Source organism: Psammomys obesus, unplaced genomic scaffold, assembly GCF_907164565.1.
Source record: "Psammomys obesus unplaced genomic scaffold, mPsaObe1.curated_primary_1811, whole genome shotgun sequence".
Lineage (NCBI taxonomy): Eukaryota > Metazoa > Chordata > Mammalia > Rodentia > Muridae > Psammomys > Psammomys obesus.
Genome location: NW_026596120.1, coordinates 15,179,648 through 15,203,060, shown reverse-complemented (window position 1 = coordinate 15,203,060; position 23,413 = coordinate 15,179,648). Strand labels below are relative to the sequence as shown.

General features: G+C 45.5%; 1 protein-coding gene across 1 annotated transcript in view; it reads left to right on the top strand.

Moving 5' to 3' along the window:
- Col6a5 (collagen type VI alpha 5 chain) overlaps positions 1-23,413 on the top strand; it is a 55,510-nt gene that overhangs the window by 12,225 nt on the left and 19,872 nt on the right. The window contains exons 5-13 of the mRNA XM_055629511.1: positions 1,523-2,077; positions 4,494-5,069; positions 7,275-7,850; positions 13,550-13,890; positions 14,011-14,092; positions 17,199-17,341; positions 19,338-19,430; positions 21,605-21,658; positions 23,072-23,133. Coding sequence (XP_055485486.1) covers positions 1,523-2,077; positions 4,494-5,069; positions 7,275-7,850; positions 13,550-13,890; positions 14,011-14,092; positions 17,199-17,341; positions 19,338-19,430; positions 21,605-21,658; positions 23,072-23,133 — 2,482 coding nt within the window. The remainder of the gene's footprint in view (positions 1-1,522; positions 2,078-4,493; positions 5,070-7,274; positions 7,851-13,549; positions 13,891-14,010; positions 14,093-17,198; positions 17,342-19,337; positions 19,431-21,604; positions 21,659-23,071; positions 23,134-23,413) is intronic.

The following is a 23,413-nucleotide window of genomic DNA, read 5'->3' as shown; positions in this document are numbered from 1 at the left end:
AGAACAGCAACATGCCTCCGGGTGGGTGCTAACGGAGCGAGGCAGTGTTTCTGTGTGTCAGCTGCACAACGGTGCTGCCTGGCTCTCTCTTATGTAATAGTTAGGCTGAGCAGTTCAGGTCTGGTGGAGAGGCAGGTGCATCCCCCTTTCCGTCAGAACTGAAGCTGTACTCCTCACCTCCCGACGGTGGAAAGGGAGGCCTGAAAGGAGCTTGCTGCACTCAGTTGCCCTGATGGTAGGACCCTGAAGAGGCTGGGGTGCTCTTGCTCACCTACTGGTTCAAACTTGGTCAAGGGGTCATGTCTGGTTGCAAGGAAGCTGGGACAAGCATTCTTCTGCCTGGATGAAATTCAACTAGCAGGCAAGACTGGGGACACACATCAGCATACCAGAAGCAGTCCCTATCACCTGTAGAAGAAGTAAGGGGACACTCCTGTGGATGTTAAATGCATAGAAAAAATATCTAATCCTTTATAAGCGTCGTCAACACTTCGCTTTACTTTGGGGCTTTGTCAAAGCCATATTTTTATTTTTTTAATTTTAAAGATTTTTATTTTATATGTTTGAGTGTTTTGGTTGCCTGTATGTATGTGTGCGCCATGTGAGTGCAGTGCCTGCAGAGGTCAGAAGAGGGCGCCAGAACCCCTGGGACTGGAGTTATGGGTAGAGGGACTTGAACCTGGGTCCTCTGCAAGAGCAACAAGTACTCTCAACTGCTGAGCCACCTCTCTAGCCCCAATAACACCCTTTTCAATAGTTCATAGAAGTTGACCTTATGTGTATGTATACATGCACACACACACACATGCACGCACACGCACGTGCAAGCATATCCAATTCCTATAAGGACTATCTATAAATTTTATGTATAAAGGAGTAGTCCATGGTGAATGGATATACGTGTGTACTAAAGAATGTAATATCTTAATTTTTTTTCACTGCAATTTCTAGCGTTGACTTATTTATCAAATAATTTAAAACTATACCAAAAAAAAAAAAAACAAAAAACAAAAAACACAACATTGCTCTAAAATTACTTAAAGTATGTTTTTCAAGGCTGTGTTTAAACTCTGAAGTATTAGTCCCATAAATGTCCGAGAATTGGTTACTTTGGGTCAGATTAATTTTTAAAATCACTGTTGCATCTTTAATGCTTAAGGTGAAGCTTGGTCTTTCTATGCACTTAAAGAGTTCTGAATGAATGAGTGATGAATGGGTGAACAGTGAATAGGTAAATGATAAACGTATGATGAATCGATGGTGAATGAGTGATTGTATGGCTAAAGGACTGGCAGTTGGAAGTGACATTTTCCTTTTAAGATTTCTTGGATTGTCCTCAGTGAATTTCTGATGCAGGGCTCTTGTCAGGCTTTTTCTACCAAAGTCATGAATAAAAGTTTCCAACATAACAGCAATTCCCTTTGTTGATTTTGCACGTTTTCATCATAGGTGCCTTTGTATTGCTTACTGCTTCCTCATGGCTGAGCATCACACCACTTTCTGATCTTTTCCCACCATACAGGATGTGAAGACATGAAGGTGGACATCATGTTTTTGGTGGACAGTTCTGGAAGCATAGGGCCTACAAATTTTGAGACAATGAAAACGTTCATGAAAAGTCTGGTAGGGAAGATGCAAATTGGTGCCCACAGAACCCAAGTTGGTCTTGTTCAGTTCAGTGATTACAATAAGGAAGAATTCCAGCTTAACAGACACTCCACACGCGAAGAAATTTATGCCCAGATAGACGGGATGGCTCCCATCAACAGAAACACTCTTACCGGAAGTGCACTAACCTTTGTGAACCAATACTTTGACCCTGCCAAGGGGGGCCGCCCCCAGGTCAAAAAGTTTCTCATCCTCCTCACCGACGGAAAAGCCCAGGATGAAGTGGGGGGCCCTGCCAGGGCTCTCAGGAACAAAGGTGTGACCATCTTCTCCGTGGGTGTGTATGGGGCCAATAGGGCTGAGCTGGAGGAGATCAGTGGGGACAGCAGCCTAGTTTTCCACGTTGAGAACTTCGATCATCTGAAGGCCATAGAGAGTAAACTCATCTTCCGTGTGTGTGCTCTACATGGTGAGTGCTTTCTCCCCTCCCCCGCTTCAAGACTCCAGGATGTGAGCTGTTGACTTAACATGCACGAAAAGGCTGCACTCTGGTCTCAGCCACTTCCTAGACTTCAGGGTTTTAGGATATGGGTCTTAGCTATACTTTTTCTCTGTGTGGCTGTTTTGTCTGCATGTGTTGAGCACATTCTCCCATACACCCTCCCGACTCTTCCTTTCTTGGTCCCTCCTCCTCACATTAATCCCTTTTGTTTCCCTAGATATTTTTGCTCCTACTTTTTTTTTTTTTTTTGTCACATATACATAGATGATTCCATGTATCTATAAAATCATCTAGGGCAGGAAGTAATTGGAAGCATAAATGCATCTTCCTTTTAGCAATATTAAATGGTAACCTAAACAGCCCTGATCTACCGAAAACATGACTCATATTTTAAATATGCAGTGTGCATTTTTACTGATTTGTATTCTTCTTAACTTCTGGAAACCAGGCATTTGTCTGTTGGTGTACTATCACTTGTGAAATTTTATTATGTGACTTTCTCCTTGATTATTTGAGGTTACCACATTTATGTCATAAATCATAATGCTTTTTTAAAAAAGTATTGAGCAATCTTCCATTTGAGCCAATATCTGTTTTTGTTTTTGTTTTTTTTTCAGTGCTGGGATCTGAGTCCAGTGCCTCGAAGATGCGAGGCAGGCTCCTGTACTACTGAGCTGAGTCTTAGCCCAGATCCCATCAGATTTAACCTCTCTTGAGCTAGAACTTGCTATCAGTTTGTGCAAGGACTGAAGACATACATTCTAAAAACTGTCAAATGCCGTTATCTGTTTTGGTAACAGCTAAGAGAGCAAACGAAAACATCAGAAGTTTGTTGTGCATTCTCGTGGCCACGTAGAAATATTCACTGGGTTTCATGCTTTGATATCACGTGCTCAGAGTGTTTGGAATGTTAACAAATGAAACACCTCATTGCAAACTGAGTTTTAGGTGCTATCTCAGGGCTTTCCTTTTTCTATGTGTTAGCACTGATGCCCGTGCTCTTGGTCGTGTTGAGAGGTGTACTAAAGGGCCAGACCTTCATCCTTAGACTCCTTCATTTTGATAAATAATGTTGGCAGAGCCACGTCTAGAGCATAACGTGAAATTTCAGCTGCTTCATATAGTAACCAAGCCATAAATGGTTTTCAAGTCATGCCCAGTCACCAAGTCCCAGTGAAGCCGTAGCCCCAGGCTTTCACAGGGATAGCTTGGCTCATCCACTGTGTCTGGGACTTGAAAATTTGAGAACCTCACTGGCTGAAATAAAGAATGGAGGTAGAACAGGTTGGTGAGAGGTGAAAAAGAAAGGGAACTTTGGAGTGGAAATGCCTAGGTTATCGATGAAAGGAAAATAACAATCAAAAAACACTATGAGAGTCTAGACTTTGAAGACCACCAGGGAATGGTCTGTTGGCTTTGAGAATGGAAGAGGGCTTGGGATTAGGGGAGCAGAGATGAATGCTTTCATTCTCTTCTATTTATGTCTGTTCCTTTACTGAGTTTGAATTCTGGAGGCCAGGACGGAGCACACATAAGCAGGGAGTTCCATGGTATAGATGGGAAGGATTGTGTACTGGGGCACAGAAGACAGCTGGAGCCAGAGAGGGCCACTCCTACACAATGAGCTCCTGAACTCAAGACAGCAGGCAGCTTTTGCAAACCTAGCATGTCTCCCATTATGTTGGCCTTGAATTGGCTTCTGACATTGCTTTTCTGCTGAAAGCTGATTAGCAAGGGCACCCTTGGGTCTGAGACATGGCAGGACAGAATGGTGTGGCATAATGGCCACCAGCTATGATGCCCCTTAGGTAAGGGTACATGTGCCCTTAGAATTCTGCTCTGGCAACTTGTCCTTGACTGAGCTTTGGTTTCTTCCTCTGTAAAATGACAAAAACCACCTCAAAGAACCAAATGACACAGGAGCTGGGGAGAGTGTTCAGTTGGCCAAGTGCCTGCCCCCAAACTGTAAAGATCAGAGTTTGATCCCCAGCACCCAACTGAAGAAGCCAGAGTTTTGACATCTCAAGCGCGTTAATCTCAGTGCTGAGGAGGTGGCGACGCACAGGGCCTTGGGGCTTGTAGGCCAGCCAGCCTAGCCTACTTGGTGACTTCTAGGCCAGTGAGGGATTTTACTTCAGAACCGAGGTAGATGGTGTTCCGTGGAATGAGCTTGAGTTTTGGCCTCCACACACACACACACACACACACACACACACACACACCTGTGCACGTGTGAGAGGATAATCACGTGAGTCATGGGTGATGGGGGAGGGGCGTCACATACCTCAAACGCCCATGGCGAGAGTTGGCCGCTTTCCCTCAGTGCATACAGGACGCATGGCAGAGTTTGTGAATGCCTGTTGCTTGTTTGTTTGTTTTCCAGATTGCAAGAGGATCGAACTCTTAGACATTGTGTTCGTGCTGGATCATTCAGGCAGCATAAATCCCCAACAGCAAGAAAGCATGATTAACCTCACCATCCACTTGGTGAAGAAGGCAGACATTGGCAGGGACCGAGTTCAGTTTGGAGCTCTCAAATACTCCAACAACCCTGAGATCCTTTTCTACCTTAACACGCACTCAAGCAGATCGGCCATCATCGATCACCTGAGGAGGCCCCGGGACACCGGAGGGGAGACCTACACCGCCAAGGCTCTCCAGCACTCCAACATCCTGTTCACGGAAGAGCATGGCAGCCGCCTGAAGCAAGACGTGAGGCAGCTGATGATTGTCATCACAGACGGCGTGTCCCACGACCGCAATAAGCTCAATGACACAGCACGGGAACTGAGGGACAAAGGCATCACCATCTTTGCGGTCGGCGTGGGAGCCGCCAACCAAGACGAACTGGACACCATGGCAGGGAAGAGAGAAAATACTGTCCATGTAGACAATTTCGACAAACTGGGAGATATTTATCAGTCCCTGCAAGAGACTCTGTGCAATAATTCACAAGAGAGTAAGCCGCTATGATTCCTGCTTGTCGTTTTGTTCTCTGGGGATGGAGTTGTGATCACTTCGGTCATATTCACACCCACCCCCTCTCCTAACGCCTCCCAGGCCCACCTCTCACATCTCTCATTCCCCCAGCTTCAGGTTTTCTTTTCCAGCTTGGGTTGCCCATATACGTATGGCTAGCTACTGACACTAAAGAAAGCTGACGCTACCTCCCCCAGAGCTACCCGCTGCACGTAGCTCCTCAGCGAGGGGTGGAGACTCGGAGTCTCCTCTCACCTCCACCGTAGAAGGTTGGCTGACTGATCTCACGCAAGACTCTCGCAGTCACAGCTACTGTCCTACCACGTCCTTAAGACACTGTTTTCCCTGGTCATCTTCCTCCCCTGGCTCTCACAGTCTCTTCCATCCCCTGCTCCGTCTTGGTGTCTGAGCTTTTGGGGGTGTGACGTATGCACGTGTACATATTCATGTGTGTGCCCGGGGGTCTGTGTCACCCCCATCTGTCCTGTTGCTATGCAGGTCACTCTCAACTCTGTATTACGTATCTTACACATGCTGGACTGTGTCACACCGCTGCCCACAGTGTTTTGGAAGCATTCTAACTCTATCCGACCCTTATGTACTTCTCCCGTCTCTTCTGTTCCCCTTGCCCTTTTCATGTCTTCCTCATTCTGAAATTTCTCCACATCTTTGTGCACATCGTTCTACCCACTACAAATACCCAGCCCATCACTTCCCTGCATCTAAAATACCTAACAAGTTTAAGCTTTTGCTTGCCCCAAGCTCCCAAACTCTGGCGCTTTATCTTTCTCTTGGCGTTAACACTTAGTACATATCTTGCTGTTTTCTCATCTGGATCAGTCAAAAGACAGTGAGTCCCTTGGCCTCTCCTTCACTATTGGGTTCCAGCCAAAGCTAGCCTGTTAGGAAGCCTGGTCTTAGGAATATGGACGCCACTCTATCCTCATCTCCCATGTTACCTTTCAGAAGTGAATGCTGAGATGGAGTCTGGGGTCGGTGGTGTTTTAAGGAGCCACGCTTGTGAAATGCGGAGGAGGGCAGGGAGGCAGAAACCAGCCAGTGATGCATCTTCAGTGAAGGGGTAAAGCTAGTAGCTCTGAAGCAAGCACCTCCCAGGGCAGCTGCCCAGCGTCAGACTTAGCCAGCAAGGATGGGGTGAGAAGGGAGGGTGGGCTGCCCTGGGAAAGGCATGCCATTGGCAAGGTATCTGTGCAAGAAGGCAGCCCTGAAGGAGCTGACAGCTGGCGGCCCCACTAGCTGCAGGAAGCTCTTTCCTCCCAAAAGGCCTGTCTGGACAGCTCAGCTCTGCAGCCGCCTCTGTGCTTTACAAAGGAATTTCGTGACACTGGGCAACTGGTGGTGGCCGTTTGTGATTACCCTGCTGCTGCTTCTACCGAGCCGGGGCGTCTGGCTGGAGCCGGGAGAAAGTTATTCCTTGGGTTTTAGGATATGTCACGTTGAGCTTCAGTAAGATGATCCTGTGCTCTGTTTATGAACACCGCACACCTGTCCCGTTCACTTTTAATACTGAGGATATGACATGAAAAACTGCAGTAGAAAAAAAAAAAGAGTTTAAGTTTCTAGAAGTTCAGATACATTTTTTTTTCCTTCACAGTAATTACGAATTCTTACAAATTTACCCAACTCTGAATTCCACTTCTACGCATGCACAATTAGAATCATGTGTCATAGGCTGGTTGGGACTATTTACTCAGTTGTTGCATGCCCAAAGTGTTTCGGAAATGATACGGTTCAATACAGGTTTAAACTGGCAGCATTAGTAACAACAGGAGCTTCAACAGGACACAATGCAATTCCTACCTAGACGGTTCTGATCTGCAGACATTGCAGAGATTTCTATGCTTATAAAACATCTCCCGAGAATATTCAATCTATTCAAATCACCTACTTCCTTTCTGAATAGCCTGCAGTATCTTTTCCAATAGCTCATGCAAATATAATTACACTTTGAAAAACGTCTATTATCCTACTCTTTCCTGCTATTTTTCCTTCTCTTTGAGGTTCAATCAGTGAGTCTCTCTTCTGTTAATTTATCTCAATTTGCTGCTAACGCGAAACAATTTAAGTATTTAGCAAAGCAATTTAAGTATCCCAGTAAAGGAACAATTTAGAATGATGCACGAGGAAAATAATTTATTCTTTTTCTCCCCTCTTCCTGTTCCAGCCTGTAACCTCCAGGAAGCTGACGTGATTTTCCTTTGTGATGGCTCTGACATGGTGTCTGATTCGGAGTTTGTTACCATGACAACTTTCTTGTCAGACTTAATTGATAATTTTGACATTCAGTCTCAAAGAATGAAAGTAGGGATGGCTCAATACGGGAGCCTGTATCAGGAAATTATCGGGTTGGAAAGCTCTCCGAACAAGACTCAGTGGAAATCTCAGATCCAAACTATGGCCAAGAGCAAAGGGTTTCCACGACTTGACTTTGCTCTATTGCACGTGAAACACATGTTTGATCCATCTGTCGGCGGGAGAAGATACGCTGGTGTCCCTCAGACTTTGGTGATCATCACATCTGCTGCTCCCCGCTACGATGTGACAGACGCAGTGAAAGTCCTGAAAGACCTTGGCATTTGTGTGCTGGCTTTGGGCATAGGAGATATTTATAAGGAACAACTTCTTCCTATCACAGGAAATTCGGAGAAAATAATTACTTTCCAAGACTTTAATAAACTAAAGAATGTGGATGTGAAGAAGAGAATGGTCCGTGAAATCTGCCAGAGCTGTGGGAAAGCCAGTGAGTGTCTTGCTGTTGTTTGACTTGATGGCGGCTTCCTGTGCCTCCATGTCCCCAGGTTGTATTAGGGGCTAGCCCCTGTGGAATCCACTTAGAACAATGTGTGGTGAGAAGAGACATCAATTGCTGCTTCTCCCTGGAAGCTTGTGATGAGTCAGCCTTCCTCAGCGACAGGACTGGGTATAGAACATAAGAGGATAGGTTGGGCTGTATCCTGTAGGCTTCCCTGTCCCTCACTACCATCCAGGGTTTATGCTCCCTTCATCCCTGGAGCTTCGTCTCCTGTATTTGCAAGTCCTCTGGACAATGTCCTTCATCCAGCAGGAAGTAAGGAAAATGAACAATTCACTATTGATGGTTTTAACATTGTTAAACTACTAAAGGAGTCAGTGTGTGGTGTGTGCTGTGTGTGTGTGTGTGTGTGTGTACATTTATGTGGGTGTATAGAGTGTTTTTGTTTTTTTTGAGACAGGGTTTCTCTGTGTAGCCTTGGCTGTCCTGGACTTGCTTTGTAGACCAGGCTGGCCTTGAACTCACAGTGATCCACCTGCCTCTGCCTCCCTGAGTGCTGGGATTATAGAGCGGATTTTTAAAACTTTTATTATTATTATTATTATTATTATTATTATTATTTTAATTCTTTATTAATTACACTTTATTCACTTTGTATCCCCCCTGTGGTTCCCTCCTTCCTCCCTTCCCAATCCCTCACTTCCTCTACCCTCTGTACACATGCCCCTCCCCAAATCCACTGATAGGGGAGGTCTTCTTTTCCTTCCTTCTGATCTTAGTCAATTAGGTCTCATCAGGAGTGGCTGCATTGTCTTCTTCTGTGGCCTGGTAATGCTGCTTCCCCCTCAGGGGTGGTAATTAAAGAGCAGGCCAATCAGTTCAAGTCAGAGATAGCCCCTGTTCCTACAATGGAACCCACTTGGATACTGAACTGCCATGGGCTACATCTGTGTAGGGGTCTTAGGTTATCTCTCTGCATAGTCCTTGGTTGGAGTATCAGTCTCAGGAAAGACCCCTGTGCTCAGATTTTTTGGTTCTGTTACTCCCCTTTTGGAGTTCCTGTCCTCTCCAGATCTTACTGTTTCCCACTTCTTTTATAAGATTCCCTGCACTCTGCCCAAAGGTTGCCCATAAGTCTTAGCTTCTGCATTGATAGTCTGCAGGGCAGAGCCTTTCAGAGGTCCTCTGTGTCAGGCTTCTGACTTGTTCCCTCTTTTCTCCTTCTTCTGATGTCCATCCTCTTTGCCTTTCTGGATAGGAATTGAGCATTTTAGCAAGAGTCCTTCCTCTTGATTAGTTTCTTTAGGTGTACAGATTTTAGTAGGTTTATCTTATATTATATGCCTATATGAGTGAGTATATACTGTGTGCATCTTTCTGCTTCTGGGATAGCTCACTCGGAATGATCTTTTCCAGATCCCACCATTTACCTGCAAATTTCATGATTTCCTTGTTTTTTATTGCTGAGTAATATTCCATTGTGTAGATATACCACAATTTGTGCATCCATTCCTCCACTGAGGGGCATCTGGGCTGTTTCCAGCTTCTGGCTATTACAAATAAGGCTGCTACAAACATGGTTGAGCAAATGTCTTTATTGTGTACTTGAGACTCTTTCGGGTATATGCCTAAGAGTGGTATAGCTGGATCTTGAGGAAGCGCCATTCCTAGTTGTCTGAGAAAGTGCCAGATTGATTTCCAGAGTGGTTGTACGAGTTTATATTCCCACCAGCAGTGGAGGGGGGGGGTCCCCTTTTCCACAACCTCTCCAGCATGTGTTGTCTCTTGAGTTTTTGATCTTAGCCATTCTGATGGGTGTAAGGTGAAATCTTAGGGTCGTTTTGATTTGCATTTCCCTGATGGCTAATGAGGTTGAGCATTTCTTTGTTTCTCTGCCATTCGATATTCCTCTATTGAGAATTCTCTGTTTAGCTCTGTACTCCATTTTTTAATTGGATTACTTGGCTTTTTTGCTGTTTAACTTCTTTAGTTCTTTATATATACTGGATATTAGTCCTCTGTCAGATATAGGGTTGGTGAAGATCCTTTCCCAATTTGTAGGCTGTCGTTTTGTTCTGACGACAGTGTCCTTTGCTTTACAGAAGCTTTTCAGTTTCATGAGGTCCCATTTATTGATTGTTGCTCTTAGAGCCTGTGCTGTTGGTGTTCTGTTCAGGAAGTTGTTTCCTGTGCCAGTGAGTTCAAGGCTCTTCCCCACTTTTTCTTCTAAGCGGTTTAGTGTGTCTAGTTTTATGTTGAGGTCTTTGATCCACTTGGACTTTAGTTTTGTGCAGGGTGATAAGTATGGATCTATTTGCATTTTTCTACATGTAGACATCCAGTTAGACCAGCACCATTTGTTGAAGATGCTATCTTTTTTTCCATTGAATGGTTTTGGCATCTTTGTAAAAAATCAGGTGTCCATAAGTGTGTGGATTTATGTCAGGGTCTTCTATTTGATTCCATTGATCCACCAGTCTGTTTCTATGCCAGTACCATGCAGTTTTTAGTATTGTTGCTCTATAGTACAGCTTGAGATCAGGGATGGAGATACCTCCTGAAGATCTTTTACTGTAGAGAATTGTTTTAGCAATTCTGGGTTTCTTGTTGTTCCATATGAAGGTGAGAATTTTTCTTTCCAGGTCTGTAAAGAATTGTGTTGGTAATTTGATGAGAATTGCATTGAATCTGTAGATTGCTTTTGGTAAGATGGCCATATTTACTATATTAATCCTGCCAAACCAGGAGCATGGGAGATCTTTCCATCTTCTGATGTCTTCCTCTAATTCTTTCTTCAGAGACTGGAAATTTTTTTCATACAAGTCTTTGACTTGCTTGGTTAGGTTCACACCAAGGTACTTTATGTCCTTTGTGGCTATTGTGAAGGGTGTTGTTTCCCTAATTTCTTTCTCAGCACTTTTGTATTTTATATACAGGAGGGCTACTGATTTTTTTTTTAGTTAATTTTGTATCCAGCCACTTTGCTGAAGGTGTTAATCAGATGTAGGAGTTCCCTGGTAGAATTTTTGGGGTCACTCAGGTATACTATTATATCATCTGCAAACAGTGACACTTTGATTTCTTTCTTTCCAATTTGTATCCCCTTGATCTCCTTGAATTGTTTTATTGCTCTAGCAAGGACTTCAAGAACAATGTTGAAGAAATATGGAGAGAGTTGACAGCCTTGCCTTGTCCCTGATTTCAGTGGGAATGATGTAAGTTTCTCTCCATTGAGTTTGATATTGGCTATAGGCTTGCTGTATATTGCCTTTACTATGTTCAGGTATGTGCCATGTATCCCTGATCTCTCCAAGACTTTAAACATTAATGGATGCTGAATTTTGTCAAATGCCTTTTCAGCATCTAAGAAGATGATCATGTGGTTTTTCTCCTTCAGTTTGTTTATGTGGTGGATCACATTGATGGATTTCCATATGTTGAACCATCCCTGCATGCCTGGGATGAAGCCTACTTGGTCGTAGTGGATGAGATCTTTGATGTGTTCTTGGATTCGGTTTGCAAGTATTTTGTTGAGTATATTTGCATGTTCATGTGGGAGATTGGCCTGAAATTCTCTTTCTTTGTTGGGTCTTTGTGAGGTTTAGGTACCAAGGTGACTGTGGCTTCATAGAATGAGTTTGGTAGTGTTCCTTCTGTTTCTATTTTGTGGAATAGTTTGAAGAGTATTGATGTTAGCTCTTTGAAGGTCAGGTAGAATTCTGCGCTGAAACCATCTGGCCCTGGGCTTTTTTTGCATGGTAGACTTTCGATGACCGCTATTTCCTTAGGGGATATAGGACTATTTAATTGGTTTACCTGGTCTTGATTCAGCTTTGGCATGTAGAATCAGTCAAGAAAATTGTCCATTTTATTTAGATTTTGAAATTTTGTGGCATATAGACTTTGGAAGTAAGACCTAATTATTGTTTGGATTTCTTCAGTGTCTGTGGTTATGTCCCCCTTTTTGTTTCTGATTTTGTTGATTTGGATGGTTTTTCTTTGCCTTTTAGTTAGTTTGGCTAAGGGTTTGTCTATCTTGTTGATTTTCTCAAAGAACCAGCTCTTGGCTTCATTGATTCTTTGAATTGTTTTATTTGTTTCTAATTTATTGATTTCAGCCCTGAGTTTGATTATTTCCAGCCGTCTACTCCTCTTTGGTGTGTCTGCTTCTTTTTTTTCTAGGGCTTTTAAGTGAGCCTTTAAGTTGCTTGCATGAGATGTTTCGAATTTCTTCTTGAAGAACTTTCCTCTTAGCACTGCTTTCATTGTGTCCCATAAGTTTGGGTATGTTGAAACTTTTATTATTTTTTTTTTTAAATTTTTGTTTATGGCTGTTTTGCCTGTGTGTATGTCTGGGTCACATGCATGTCAGTGACCTTAAAGGCTAGAAAAGGGCATCAGATCCTCAAGAATGTGTATGCATGTATATGTGTGTACTTGTGGCTGCAGTGCCCTCAAAGGTCAGAAGAAGGTGTCAGAACTGGAGTTACAAATGGTTTTGAGCCAGCTTGGGGGTGCTGGAAACCGAACCTGGGTCCTCTGTAAGAGCAGCAAGTGTTCTTAATTGCTGAGCCATCTGCCTAGCCCTGATTTGTTTTTAAAGAACAACGTCTACGTGATTGTAACGTAGTAAAAATTTCAATTGTCTTTACAGGTTATTTAATCCACAAATATAAATAGCCGCAAAGGCCTCTTGGATATCATAGAGGAGTAGGCTTGGCTGGGTGTGAGGTGGGCTATCCCTCTGGGAAGTCACTGCTCAGCTGCAGCCGCCAGTAGCCACAGGGAACTCAGCTTCTGTGCATTTGGGGCTGGGAGTTGGGAAGACAGCACAGCGGAAGGCATCCCTCAGCATGTGGGATTTCTGCATGGGCAGTAACTCTTCCTTGCTGCTGTCTCTGGAGCTGTGACGCTGGGGGCTACCGCCCCCTTTACAGCATGCGTCAATCTCTCCGAGTGCTCCAGATCTTTAATGTTTGGGTACTCGTGTGGAGGAAAGTGACGGAGGAAACCCTGGGCCTGGAGTCAGAAAGCCAAGTAACCTGCTCATTCTGTGTAGTTGGCGTAACTTGTTTGCTTAGTTGACAGTGTTTACAAAGTGGAGACTTTGCATTAAAGATACAGATCTCAGGCTTTACATAAAAAAAGAAAAATGGATCTAGTTACATGGGGTCCCATTTGCCACTTGGCTGCTCTCGGCTGGTGCTGGTGGAGGGCAGGCATGGGGCTTGTTCTGGTCTCCAGATAACTGTCTTCCCACCCTGGCCATTTGACTAACCAGAATTACCCACCCGGCCTTGCAAAACTTTGCATTTGTGACTACTGGAAATTGAATGATCTCCAGGACAGTTCAAATGGTTAACATGTTATGATCATACGAGTAGGAACACGTTGTCATTAAAAGCAGGAAAATTCACCCACACACATAGAGCTGCTAGCAGAGAGCCTAAACCATAGTTTGAACGTCAGATAACAACTGGAATTTTTACGTATGACAGGGGTCGAAGGAGGCACTTGCCTTCTATATTGGTAGAGTAGCCAGTATCTTCACCTTTGAAACATACCCTGGGTACTAGACACTCCCTGGATTCCAGCTCTGGCGCATGGCAGAATCCTTTTTCTGACCCTGCCCTCCATCCTTACTGCTGTCTGCTGATTAACCTGGCTCTCGTTTCCTTGGTCTCCAGATTGCTTTGTGGATGTAGTGGTCGGGTTCGACATTTCCACTCATCGCGAGGGCCAGCCTTTGTTGCAGGACCATCCCCACTTGGAATCACACCTCCCAAGGATCTTAGAGGCCATCACCTCTATCAGAGGGGTGAGCTGTGGGGCAGGTGCGGAGGCGCAGGTGAACCTGGCTTTTAAGGTGAACAATGACCAAGAGTTCCCAGCCAAGTTCCAAACCTATCAGAAAGCGCTGTTTGATGATCTGCTGCAAGTCACCGTCCGTGGGCCAACTCATCTGAACGCACAGTTCTTGCAGTCGCTCTGGGACGTGTTTGAGGAGCGATCAGCCTCCAGGGCCCAGGTATGCTCACTACAGCCTACGTCCAATTCCTCACCCCACATCTGCTCCCCCCTTCCCAGTTATACCTCTGGCTTTCCCATCATCCTGTTTTTTTTTTTTTTTCCCTCTCTCTTTCTTTAGGTAATGCTTATTTTCTCAGATGGTCTCCAGGGCGAAAGCGTCACCACGCTGGAGCAGCAGTCGGACAGGCTCCGAGAAGCAGGTGCTGAACGGAAAGTCCAAACAGTGGGTGCACGAAGCATGTGAGCGGGTCTCTGCTCCATGTGTTCTAGATCTTGAGCTCTGTGTAGCCAGCCATTTGCGGAAGATGCTGCTGGCGACTTGTGTGGAGTCCTTTGATTGACCCCCATTTTTTTTCTCTCTCTTGATGCGATGTACTGACACTTGCAACCTTCTACAGACATGCACCCTTGACTAACCCCAACAGCTTGGACTGAGGGTAGTTTGGAGATTTGGGGGTTTTAAGGAAGGAGAAGCTTATTTTGGCTCACGTTTGTGGGGGAGACAGTGCATTGTGGTGGGGAAGACACGGTGGAGGCAGCATCATGGTGGCAAGAGGCTCTGTAGTGACAGCTGCTTGCTCATATCTCGGCAGAATAGGGAGCAAAGCCAGGAATTCTGGAGACCATCTGGCTTTCTTTTTCCTCCAGGACTCTGGTTCATAAGGGTAGGTTATCTTCAGGGCAGGTTGTCTTCCCAACTCGAAACATTCTCACGGACATGCCAAAGGCTGTGCCTCGTTACTGCCCTCGGTGCTTATTAATCCAATCAAGCTTACAATGAGGAGTAGCTGTTGTAGGTGGGACTATACCAAATCACATCCCAGTGACCCCGGCTCTCAGTGATGCCAGCATACGGAAGTCTAGTGCTCAAGCCTCAAGTGAGTCAACTCTGGCACAATTAACACTTCAGAGTCACTGCCATGCACACCTGTAATCCCAGTACTCCAGGAGGCAGAGCCAGGTGGATCTCTGCGAGTTTGAAGCCAGCCTGGTCTACAAAGCGAGTCCAGGACAGTGAAGGCTACACAGAGAAACCCTATCTAGAAAAAAACAAACAAACAAACAAAAACCAACCAAACAACTAAAAAAACAAAACAGAAAACACACACACACACACACACACACACACCAACTAAAAACCACTTCATGAGACTTCAGAGTCTTACATGATACAGGCCAAGGCTGAATCTTTACTGAGATAAAGCCCTGCTCATAGCTTCCCTTTCTCTTTGCTGATTTCTCTCTCTCTTTCTCCCTCTCTCCCTCTCTCTTTCACACACACAAACACACACACTTTCCCCTCTCAGATCCTGCTTCTAGGGTATCCGTCCTAGGACGCCTTTCACTGTTTCTAGTTATCCATGTGAAAAGTAGCAATGGGGGCTAGCACTTCTCACCCTCCATACGTATCCACCAGCTTTGGCTGAGTCCGAGGTGAGATGGAGAAGATGAGAGGAATCTTCAGCAGAGCGGAGGTCCGTTAGCTGTGCAATGGGACACATCTTCTAAACCTGCCTTGAAGGAGCCCCAGACTGGGCTTTTGAGATGCAATTTTCATAGCACACCTCCTTAGAGTCATACATTTCCCTGCCTTATTGCTGGGTGGGGCCATCTGCCCTGCGTAGATCCCTTTAGCACCTTCTCATGGTCCTTGGGTTATGTAGCAACTTCCAGAACATGACACCCAAGACTGCAGGATCTGCCTCGAGTCCTGCTCCAGCCAGAGCTCATCCCGCACACTTGGTGTCCCAGCATTCAGAACTTCCCTTCTTCAAGGTGTTCACAGTCTCATTCCCTCCAGGCTTCATTAGACCTGTGCACACCTCCCTCTGTCCCCAGTCCTCTGTTATTCCACACTCTTTCCCCTGACCAACTTCCATTCATCCACAGGGTCAGCTTATCTACCACTCTCCCCAAGAATCCTCCCAGATCCCCTGAGACTGGCCTCCCAGATCCCCTGAGACTGGCCTCCCATGACTGTCCTCCCATATCAAGACTGTCCTCCCAGATCTCCTGATACTGTCCTCCCATATCAAGACTGTCCTCCCAGAACCCCCTGAGACTGTCCTCCCAGAACCCCCTGAGACTGTCCTCCCAGAACCCCCTGAGACTGTCCTCCCAGAACCCCCTGAGACTGTCCTCCCAGAACCCCCTGAGACTATCAAGGCTTTCATTGCTCTCTGATGGCCTCTCCTGGAGAACTCAGATTTTTTTTTTTTAATTATGTCCATTTCATCCATTAGACCATGAACTCTGACACAGGAAGAAATATGAGCCTAACCCACTCTATGACAATCAGTACTGGGCAAGTTCCTAAGAAACACATGCTGCTTACTGACAAGATGGGTGAGCCAACAGCTAGTGGAGGAATCAGTGAATGAGTGGGTGAAATCATATACTCAATCATACACTCGCCTGAGATAGGAGTCACCTGAATCTGCGGCTCTAGGAAAAAACTGTCGTTGATACGAAGTCCATAAAATTCAGAACCCCATCCCCAAAATTAACAATGAGCTGCTTTTTTAAAAAAAAAAATATTTTTTATTAATTATAGCTTATTCACTTTGTATCCCAGCTGTGGCCCCCTCCCTCAACCCCTCCCAACCCCATCCTCCCTCCTCCTTCTCCTCCCATGGCCCTCCCCCAGTCCACTGATAGGGGAGGTCCTTCTCCCCTTCCCTCTGATCCTAGCCTATTAGGTCTTCTCAGGACTAGCTGCATTATCTCCCTCTGTGGCCTGGTAATGCTGCTTCCCCCCCCCTCAGGGGGAGGTGATCAAAGAGCTAGAGACTGGGTTCATGTCAGAGACAGTCCCTGCTTCTATTACTAAGGAACCCACTTGGACATTGAGCGCCATGGGCTACATCTGTGCAGGGGTTCTAGGTTATCTCCATTAATCATCCTTATTTGGAGCATCAGTCTCAGAAAAGACCCCTGTGCGCAGATTTTTTGGTTCCTAGGAGCTTTATTTGTAACAATGAGCTTCTTAAATATCACATTTGAATGCCCAAGAGTTGCATCAGAATTGGTGTGAGATACTGCGCACCACTTTCTGCTGGTGTTTTTCAGTTGGTTTGTCAATAGTTTCTCTTGGATCTTTTTTTCATGCTGAAGTCAGAGACTTGAGTCTAGTATGTTTTCAGAAATGCAGCTGCGTCTGCTTCTGGGTGCTCGTGTGTTGAGAATCCTTCTTCCTCTGATGTTTGCCTTTTCCATCTTCTGGTTCTTTAAATGTCATTTGCCAGGTGGAAGTTCCTTTCCGTGAAAGAGCCCTTGGGTTTCACAGGTACTATTTTTTAAAAATAGGACTTGATGCTCTCTTGGTGGTGTCCCTTGACACATTGGCTCCCGATGAGTTTTCCAGCTTTGGATTTGGACAAGGATTCGACTACAGGACTCACCTGACCATTGGAATGATGGACCTGGGCAAGAAGCTTTCCCAGTATCTGGTGAGTTGCCATATCAAGCACCATGTTGGGTTATCTTAAGGTCCACGAGAACCAAGATGGAATCCACTGTTTCCAAAGACTGCCGCTGTTTGTGTCATTAAGTTACATGAATGGTATTTAGGTTGTTAGAACATGAAAAAGACCTAACATCATATGTTCACCTGTGTTCTCAAGCATTGTAATTGACATGTCTTTGTTATTTGTTAAAAAAAAAAAACAACAAAACTGCATGTGGGTTTTGTTATTGTGGTAAAAGTGAATATGTACTATTTATCATCTCACCAATTTGAAGTTTACAGTATATAGTTGTATTTGTTTTTTATCTGGTCATTACAACTAAATAACTGGCAAAACCAGCTTAAGACAGGGAGGGTTTGTTGGGTCTCACAGTTGGAGGACACAGCCCATCACACGGGAGAGGCAGGCAGCCGGAGCCTGAGGCAGCTGGCCGCACTGTTTCTCCGGTTAGGGGATAGGGGTGGCCGTAATTGGGGTCTTCCTTTTAATCCTTCTCCAGCCTGTGGAGTGGTGCTGGAACAGCCCATGCCTAGTGCGGGTCTTTCCACCTAAGTTAACCTAGTCTAGAAACCGCCCCCCCCCCCCAGACGGGTCCAGAGGTTTGTTTCCATGGTGATTATAAATCTTAGCAAGTTGACAATCAAGGTTGACAACCGCAGTAGCTAATGTGCACATTGCTGTATGATAGGTCTGTATGATAAGTTTTCATTTTATAAGACTGGAACCCTGTAAACCCCTAGTTAGCAATATGACCTCTTTCTGGCTCTGCCTCTCCAGAGCCTGGCAACCCCACTCGCTTTCTGTTTCTAAAAATTCCTCTACTTAAGATTCTTTATAAAGGCATCATATTGTGTTTGTGTGCTAGTGACTGGCTTAGTGTAGCGTCTTCAAGGCTCGTCTGCATGGTCACACGTGACAGTATTCTCCTCTTCGCTGGGCTGTCTTTATCTTCACCTGTCAACTGACACTTTGGGGTTGCTTCTGCCTCTTAGTTAACATGAATAACACTGTGATGAAACACACACGGGCAAACGTTTCCTCAAGATTCCCTGTTCAGTTCTTCTGCGTATGCTCCCACAAAATGGGATGATGGATTCCGGTGCTTGGAGGAACACGCCTGCTGTTTTCCATACCTTACAAGCTCTGTCCCCCCACATCTTCCTGGACACGAGATGTGTTCTGCTTTCTCCCTTCCTCCCTACTTTCTTTCCTCCTCCCCTACTTTCCTCTCTCCTTCCTTTCATTTCCCTTCCCCCACTCCCTCACTCCATCCTTTCTTGGATAGTAGCCATCCTACTACGTATGAGGTAATATAGCATTAAGGGATCTATCTATCTATCTACCTACTTACCTATCTATCTATCTATCTATCTATCTATCTATCTATCTATCTACCTATCTATCGACTGAGTCTCACTGTGTATCCCTGACTGGCCTGGAATGCTCTACGTAGACCAGGCTGGCCTCAACTCAGGGTGATCTGCCTGCCTCAAACACCTGAACCCACCGCAGCATAAGGCTTTGAATTGCACTCAAAACATTATATTTTGGGGTTTTTTTTCCCTACCTTTCCTCTCATTGTCTCATCACTGAATGAATGCCTAGGGTACTAACAGATCAACCAGCCCCTAATGTCTTTAAAAAGCTCCCGATAATTTACACAACAGAAATTCCAGGAGATGGTCAGCCAGGAACCAATATGTCTCAAGTCAGCTTGGCCCGTGGCCATGTATGTGCTCGGTGCCCTTTCCATTAATTGAGGTTGTCTCCTTGAGAGCGGATGCTGCCCAATTTGTTGGCCTGGTGCCCTCTCTCTGCAGTTCAAGTCATAAGATTGCTTTCACCCTTCCCGCAAAGGCAGAGGCTGGCTTGTAGGTGTCTCACGATGTGTCTGAATACGATTGTCATGTAAGAAAGCCTCCGATCACTGTTGCCCAGCCCACTTCCTTTTTAATTTTTTTTGTATGTCTTTCTCTAGGGAAACGTCGCAGAGAGGGCTTGTTGCTGTACGTTTTGTAAATGTCCGGGGACTCCCGGACCTCATGGAACCCGGGGACTCCAAGCCTCAAAGGTGCCATTTGGTTGTGATCCTTTTTTCTCTCACATTCCTTGCTTTGTCGTGAGTGGAGCTGAAATGGAATAGATGTATTTATAGCCTTGGCTCCGATAATGTAATCGCCTTGGGCAATTACTTCCACAGTGTAGGAGTGTGTTCAGAGGGGCTCACTCCTGACACGGCCACCGAGAACAACTCCCCTTTCTCCTTCTTATCTGCAGCGAGGATGCTTTTAGGGTTTGCAATTAATGCTTTCTAAATCTACTTTAGATGGTCTGAAAGGTGTTAAGAGAGAGTTGTGGTTTTTCAACAGTAAATGAGGTTGAGTTGCAAAATAAAAGGACAAATTATAGAAGACCAATTACATAGCAATGGCATAGAAAATGCATCATGGTATTTTCAATGAAAGACTGTGCCAATGCAAACAAATGGACTACATTCATTTATTAAAAAAAAAAAAAAGAAAAAAAAAAAGAATGAATTTTTACCCACATTCTAATGACCAGAGGAAGCGGAAAAGATAAAGCAGGAGAACACATAGATAGGGTTCCATTTATTAAAAGGAAGCTGTGCTGTCTGAGAATGCATACTTAAGCAGGGAAATAGCTTTAAAGCCCTGGAAGTATTATCCTAAGTGTTACCAGCGCACTCCTGAGGAGGGCCAGAGTAGTGGGCTCGCTGGCTGATGACTGCACAGATGTCATATAAAATCATTGCACAAAACTTACACATAAAATGCACTTAACAAACTGCATTTACCTTGCTTTCACTGTATATGCATTTTCAAATGGGTTTTAGGTATCATGGTAGAAGGACTTTTTGTGATAGATAAATACATAAATGTATTGATTTTCATCTTAACAATTTTAGCTTGTATTTTCCTTCCTCAATATTTCAAAAAGACTTAAATTATTTATTTGGGGGGGGGGGTGCATGACCATGCCACGATGCACCTGTGGAGGCCAGAGGACAACTGGCAGGAATCAGCTCTCTCCTTCTGCTTTGTTAGTTCTGGAGGCTTGCTTGGCAGAAAGCGTCTGTATACTGAGACTCCTCCTCGGTCCAAAACAGATCGATCGTCACCCTCTCGGATGCTTTCTGCTTTGCCTATCCACGTCGAGGGATAATTTACACAGCATGTTTTGCTGAATTGTGAGACTCCATTTATCGAACGCTCCTCTTGCATGTCAGTAGACCCATGCTCCAGGGGCTCAGCAAGGGTCTGTATTAGAGGGTGGGGAAATCTCAGCCAATCTCTGTTACAAGTAAAGTCACAAAGCAGCTAAACTATGGCTCAGGAGAGAGTAATTTAGTTTAAACGTTGCTCGTATCAAAGCAGAAGAAAGTCAAATGGGCCCTTTGTGGGCATTCCTGCTTTGTCAGTGATGGAGCTGGAGAGATGGCTCAGGAGCTTGCCAGAGTATCTGAGCTTAGCTCCCAGAACCCACATCAGGATGCTAATAACAACCTGTAACTCCAGCTCCAAGGGCCCTCCTCTGGCCTCCACATGTACCTTGTGTGGTGAAACACCATGATGAAAAGCAACCTGAGGAGAAAAGGGTTTGTTTGGCTTACACTTTCATATTACTGTTTACCACAGAAAGAAGTCAGGACATAAACTCAGACAGGGCAGAGACCTGGAGGCAGGAGCTGATGCAGAGGCCATGGAGAGGTGCTGCTTACTGGCTTGCTCAGCCTGCTTTCTTATGGAACCCAGGACCCGTAGCCCAGGGTGGCACCCCTACAATGGTTGGCTCCTCCCCACGAATCACTGATTAAGAAAACACCCTCCGGATTTGCCTAAAGCCCAATTTTATGCAGGCATTTTCTCAACCGAAGCACCCTTCTCTCTGATCTTCCTTGTCAGGTTGACATGAAGGCAGCCAGTACGCACACATAACCAAAATAATAACAATACGTATTTAAAAATGGCAGTCACAGATGCAAGAGTGGCTCCTCATTTATGGGCGGGTTTCCAGGATCAGTCTTTTGTGTCACCTTCTGCAAGGGGGCCTCAGAGATGAGGCCAAGGAAGAAGCCAGCTGCAGATCTCAGGGTCTCTGCAACTCACGGCTTTATTGGCACCAAGTCTACCCACCACTCAAGGGAGGGCCTGGCCGGGAATGCCTACTGACTTGGTGAGTTTGAGCTGACTGAAGGGTGAAGTGTCCTTCTCTCTCTCCTCCTAGGGTTTTTCGGGTCTGAAAGGCAGCAGAGGACACAGAGGAGAGGATGGAGATCCTGTAAGTTGGGACTTCTTCTCCCATGAACCTATATTCACTGATGTTCTATGTCCTGAACGCTTTCTGGAGCAGAGTAGATTCATGCATGTTTCTCTCTTTTTAACCTAGCGCTGTGGAGGAAAGGGCTGCCTTCTCTTTCCCTTCACTAACAGGAGCAGCTCACATGATGGGCTGGAATTTGGTTGCCGTCGTTGTTGTTTGTTCTTAAATCAGGGTTGGGGGTCTGGGACTTTCCTCCCTGTCTCTAAGCAGTGTGCGGCAGCTTATCATTGGGGAGCGTTTTTTAGGCTTTGTGCTCAGTGCATGGCTCTAGGCCAGTTCCTTCCACGGAGAAGTGGGCAGGACGTGCTGCAGAGCATGATGTCATGACTAGATGCTGCCCGAGGTTTGGAAGCCTCGATATATGACTCTCAAACCACAACTCTCACTTAGCCCGTTACCCTTATGACAGACCTTGGAGGGATTGAGGCTTCCTTAGGCCTGGGAAGTGTTCAGTTCACAATGTTTAAAAGCTCAGACTCTGAATTGAGGCTTCCAAGGACTGACCTATAAGCGAGACCTTGACCAGGATGTTTACCCTCTTGGTAATTCCTCTAGGACCCAAGGCCGACCTAGCTTCCTTTAAAAGGATCACTAAAGGAGTACACTAGTGTCTCACTTTGTATCCCAGTGGGGTCTCAAACACTACCAAGCCAGTGTATGCATGCTTTTGTGTGTGGTGCATCACCGCACGCCTTGCTGAGGGCCCACAGTTGACTGAAAGTTCAGGTCAGGAGAAACTGTGAAGACCAAGGTCCTCTCAAGCCCCCTGTGGCTGTGGACCACACCTTGACCTTGTGTTGCCCCCCTAACCCCCGACTGATTTTCAGAGCCAAGGAAGCAAGATGGAAAAACAGAGGCTCTCATGCCCCTTCCCCCATGAGGAGGCGTGTTAGCTATGCGTTTCCTGCTCTTCTGAAAAATCACCCACAAAAGCATCTTAAGAAAGGAGGGAGCTGGGTGTGGTGGTGCACACCTTTGATCCCAGCACTCAAGGAGGCGGAGGTGGAGGCAAGTGGATCCCTGTGAGTTCGAGGCCAGCCTGGTCTACAAAGCGAGTTCAGGATAGCCAAGGCTACACAGGGAAATCATTTCTCTACTCTCATCCCCCAAAGGAGGGTCTATAATGGTGAATGATGTGAGGGAATGGTTCCTTACGGTGGGCAAACCATGGGACAGGAGCCTGAGGCATCTGCTTCCATTGCATCCACAGTCAGGAAGCAGAGAGGTGTAAATGCTCCAAACAGCCTCTTCTCCAGATAGCCACCCTTCTCTAGATGGCCTCCCCCTCTCCACATAGTCTCCCCCTCTCCATCTTTAGTCTCCTCATCTCCAGCTATCCCCCCTCCAGACAGCTTTCTCCTTTTTATGCAGTCCAGGACTCAAGCCCATGGAATGGTACCAACCACATTTAGGTCCCCCTCCCCAACCCCAAGGTAACTTAATCTACATAAACCCTCATATGGTCCATAGTGTCTCCACACTCAAGTAGCACATTTGTTTCTCCAGATGCATTAGGCTCTAGTTCTTGGTTGTTTCTAAACCTTTCCTGTTAGGATCATGGTTGATGAGAGATGTAATAACCTCGAGTGTTCTTCCTGTGCGAACATTCTGACATTGGACAGGCCTGTGTGTGTGTGTGTGTGTGTGTGTGTGTGTGTGTGTGTGTGTTTGTGGCCACCACTGCCTGGGCCTCCACTTTATTTTTTTTTTTTT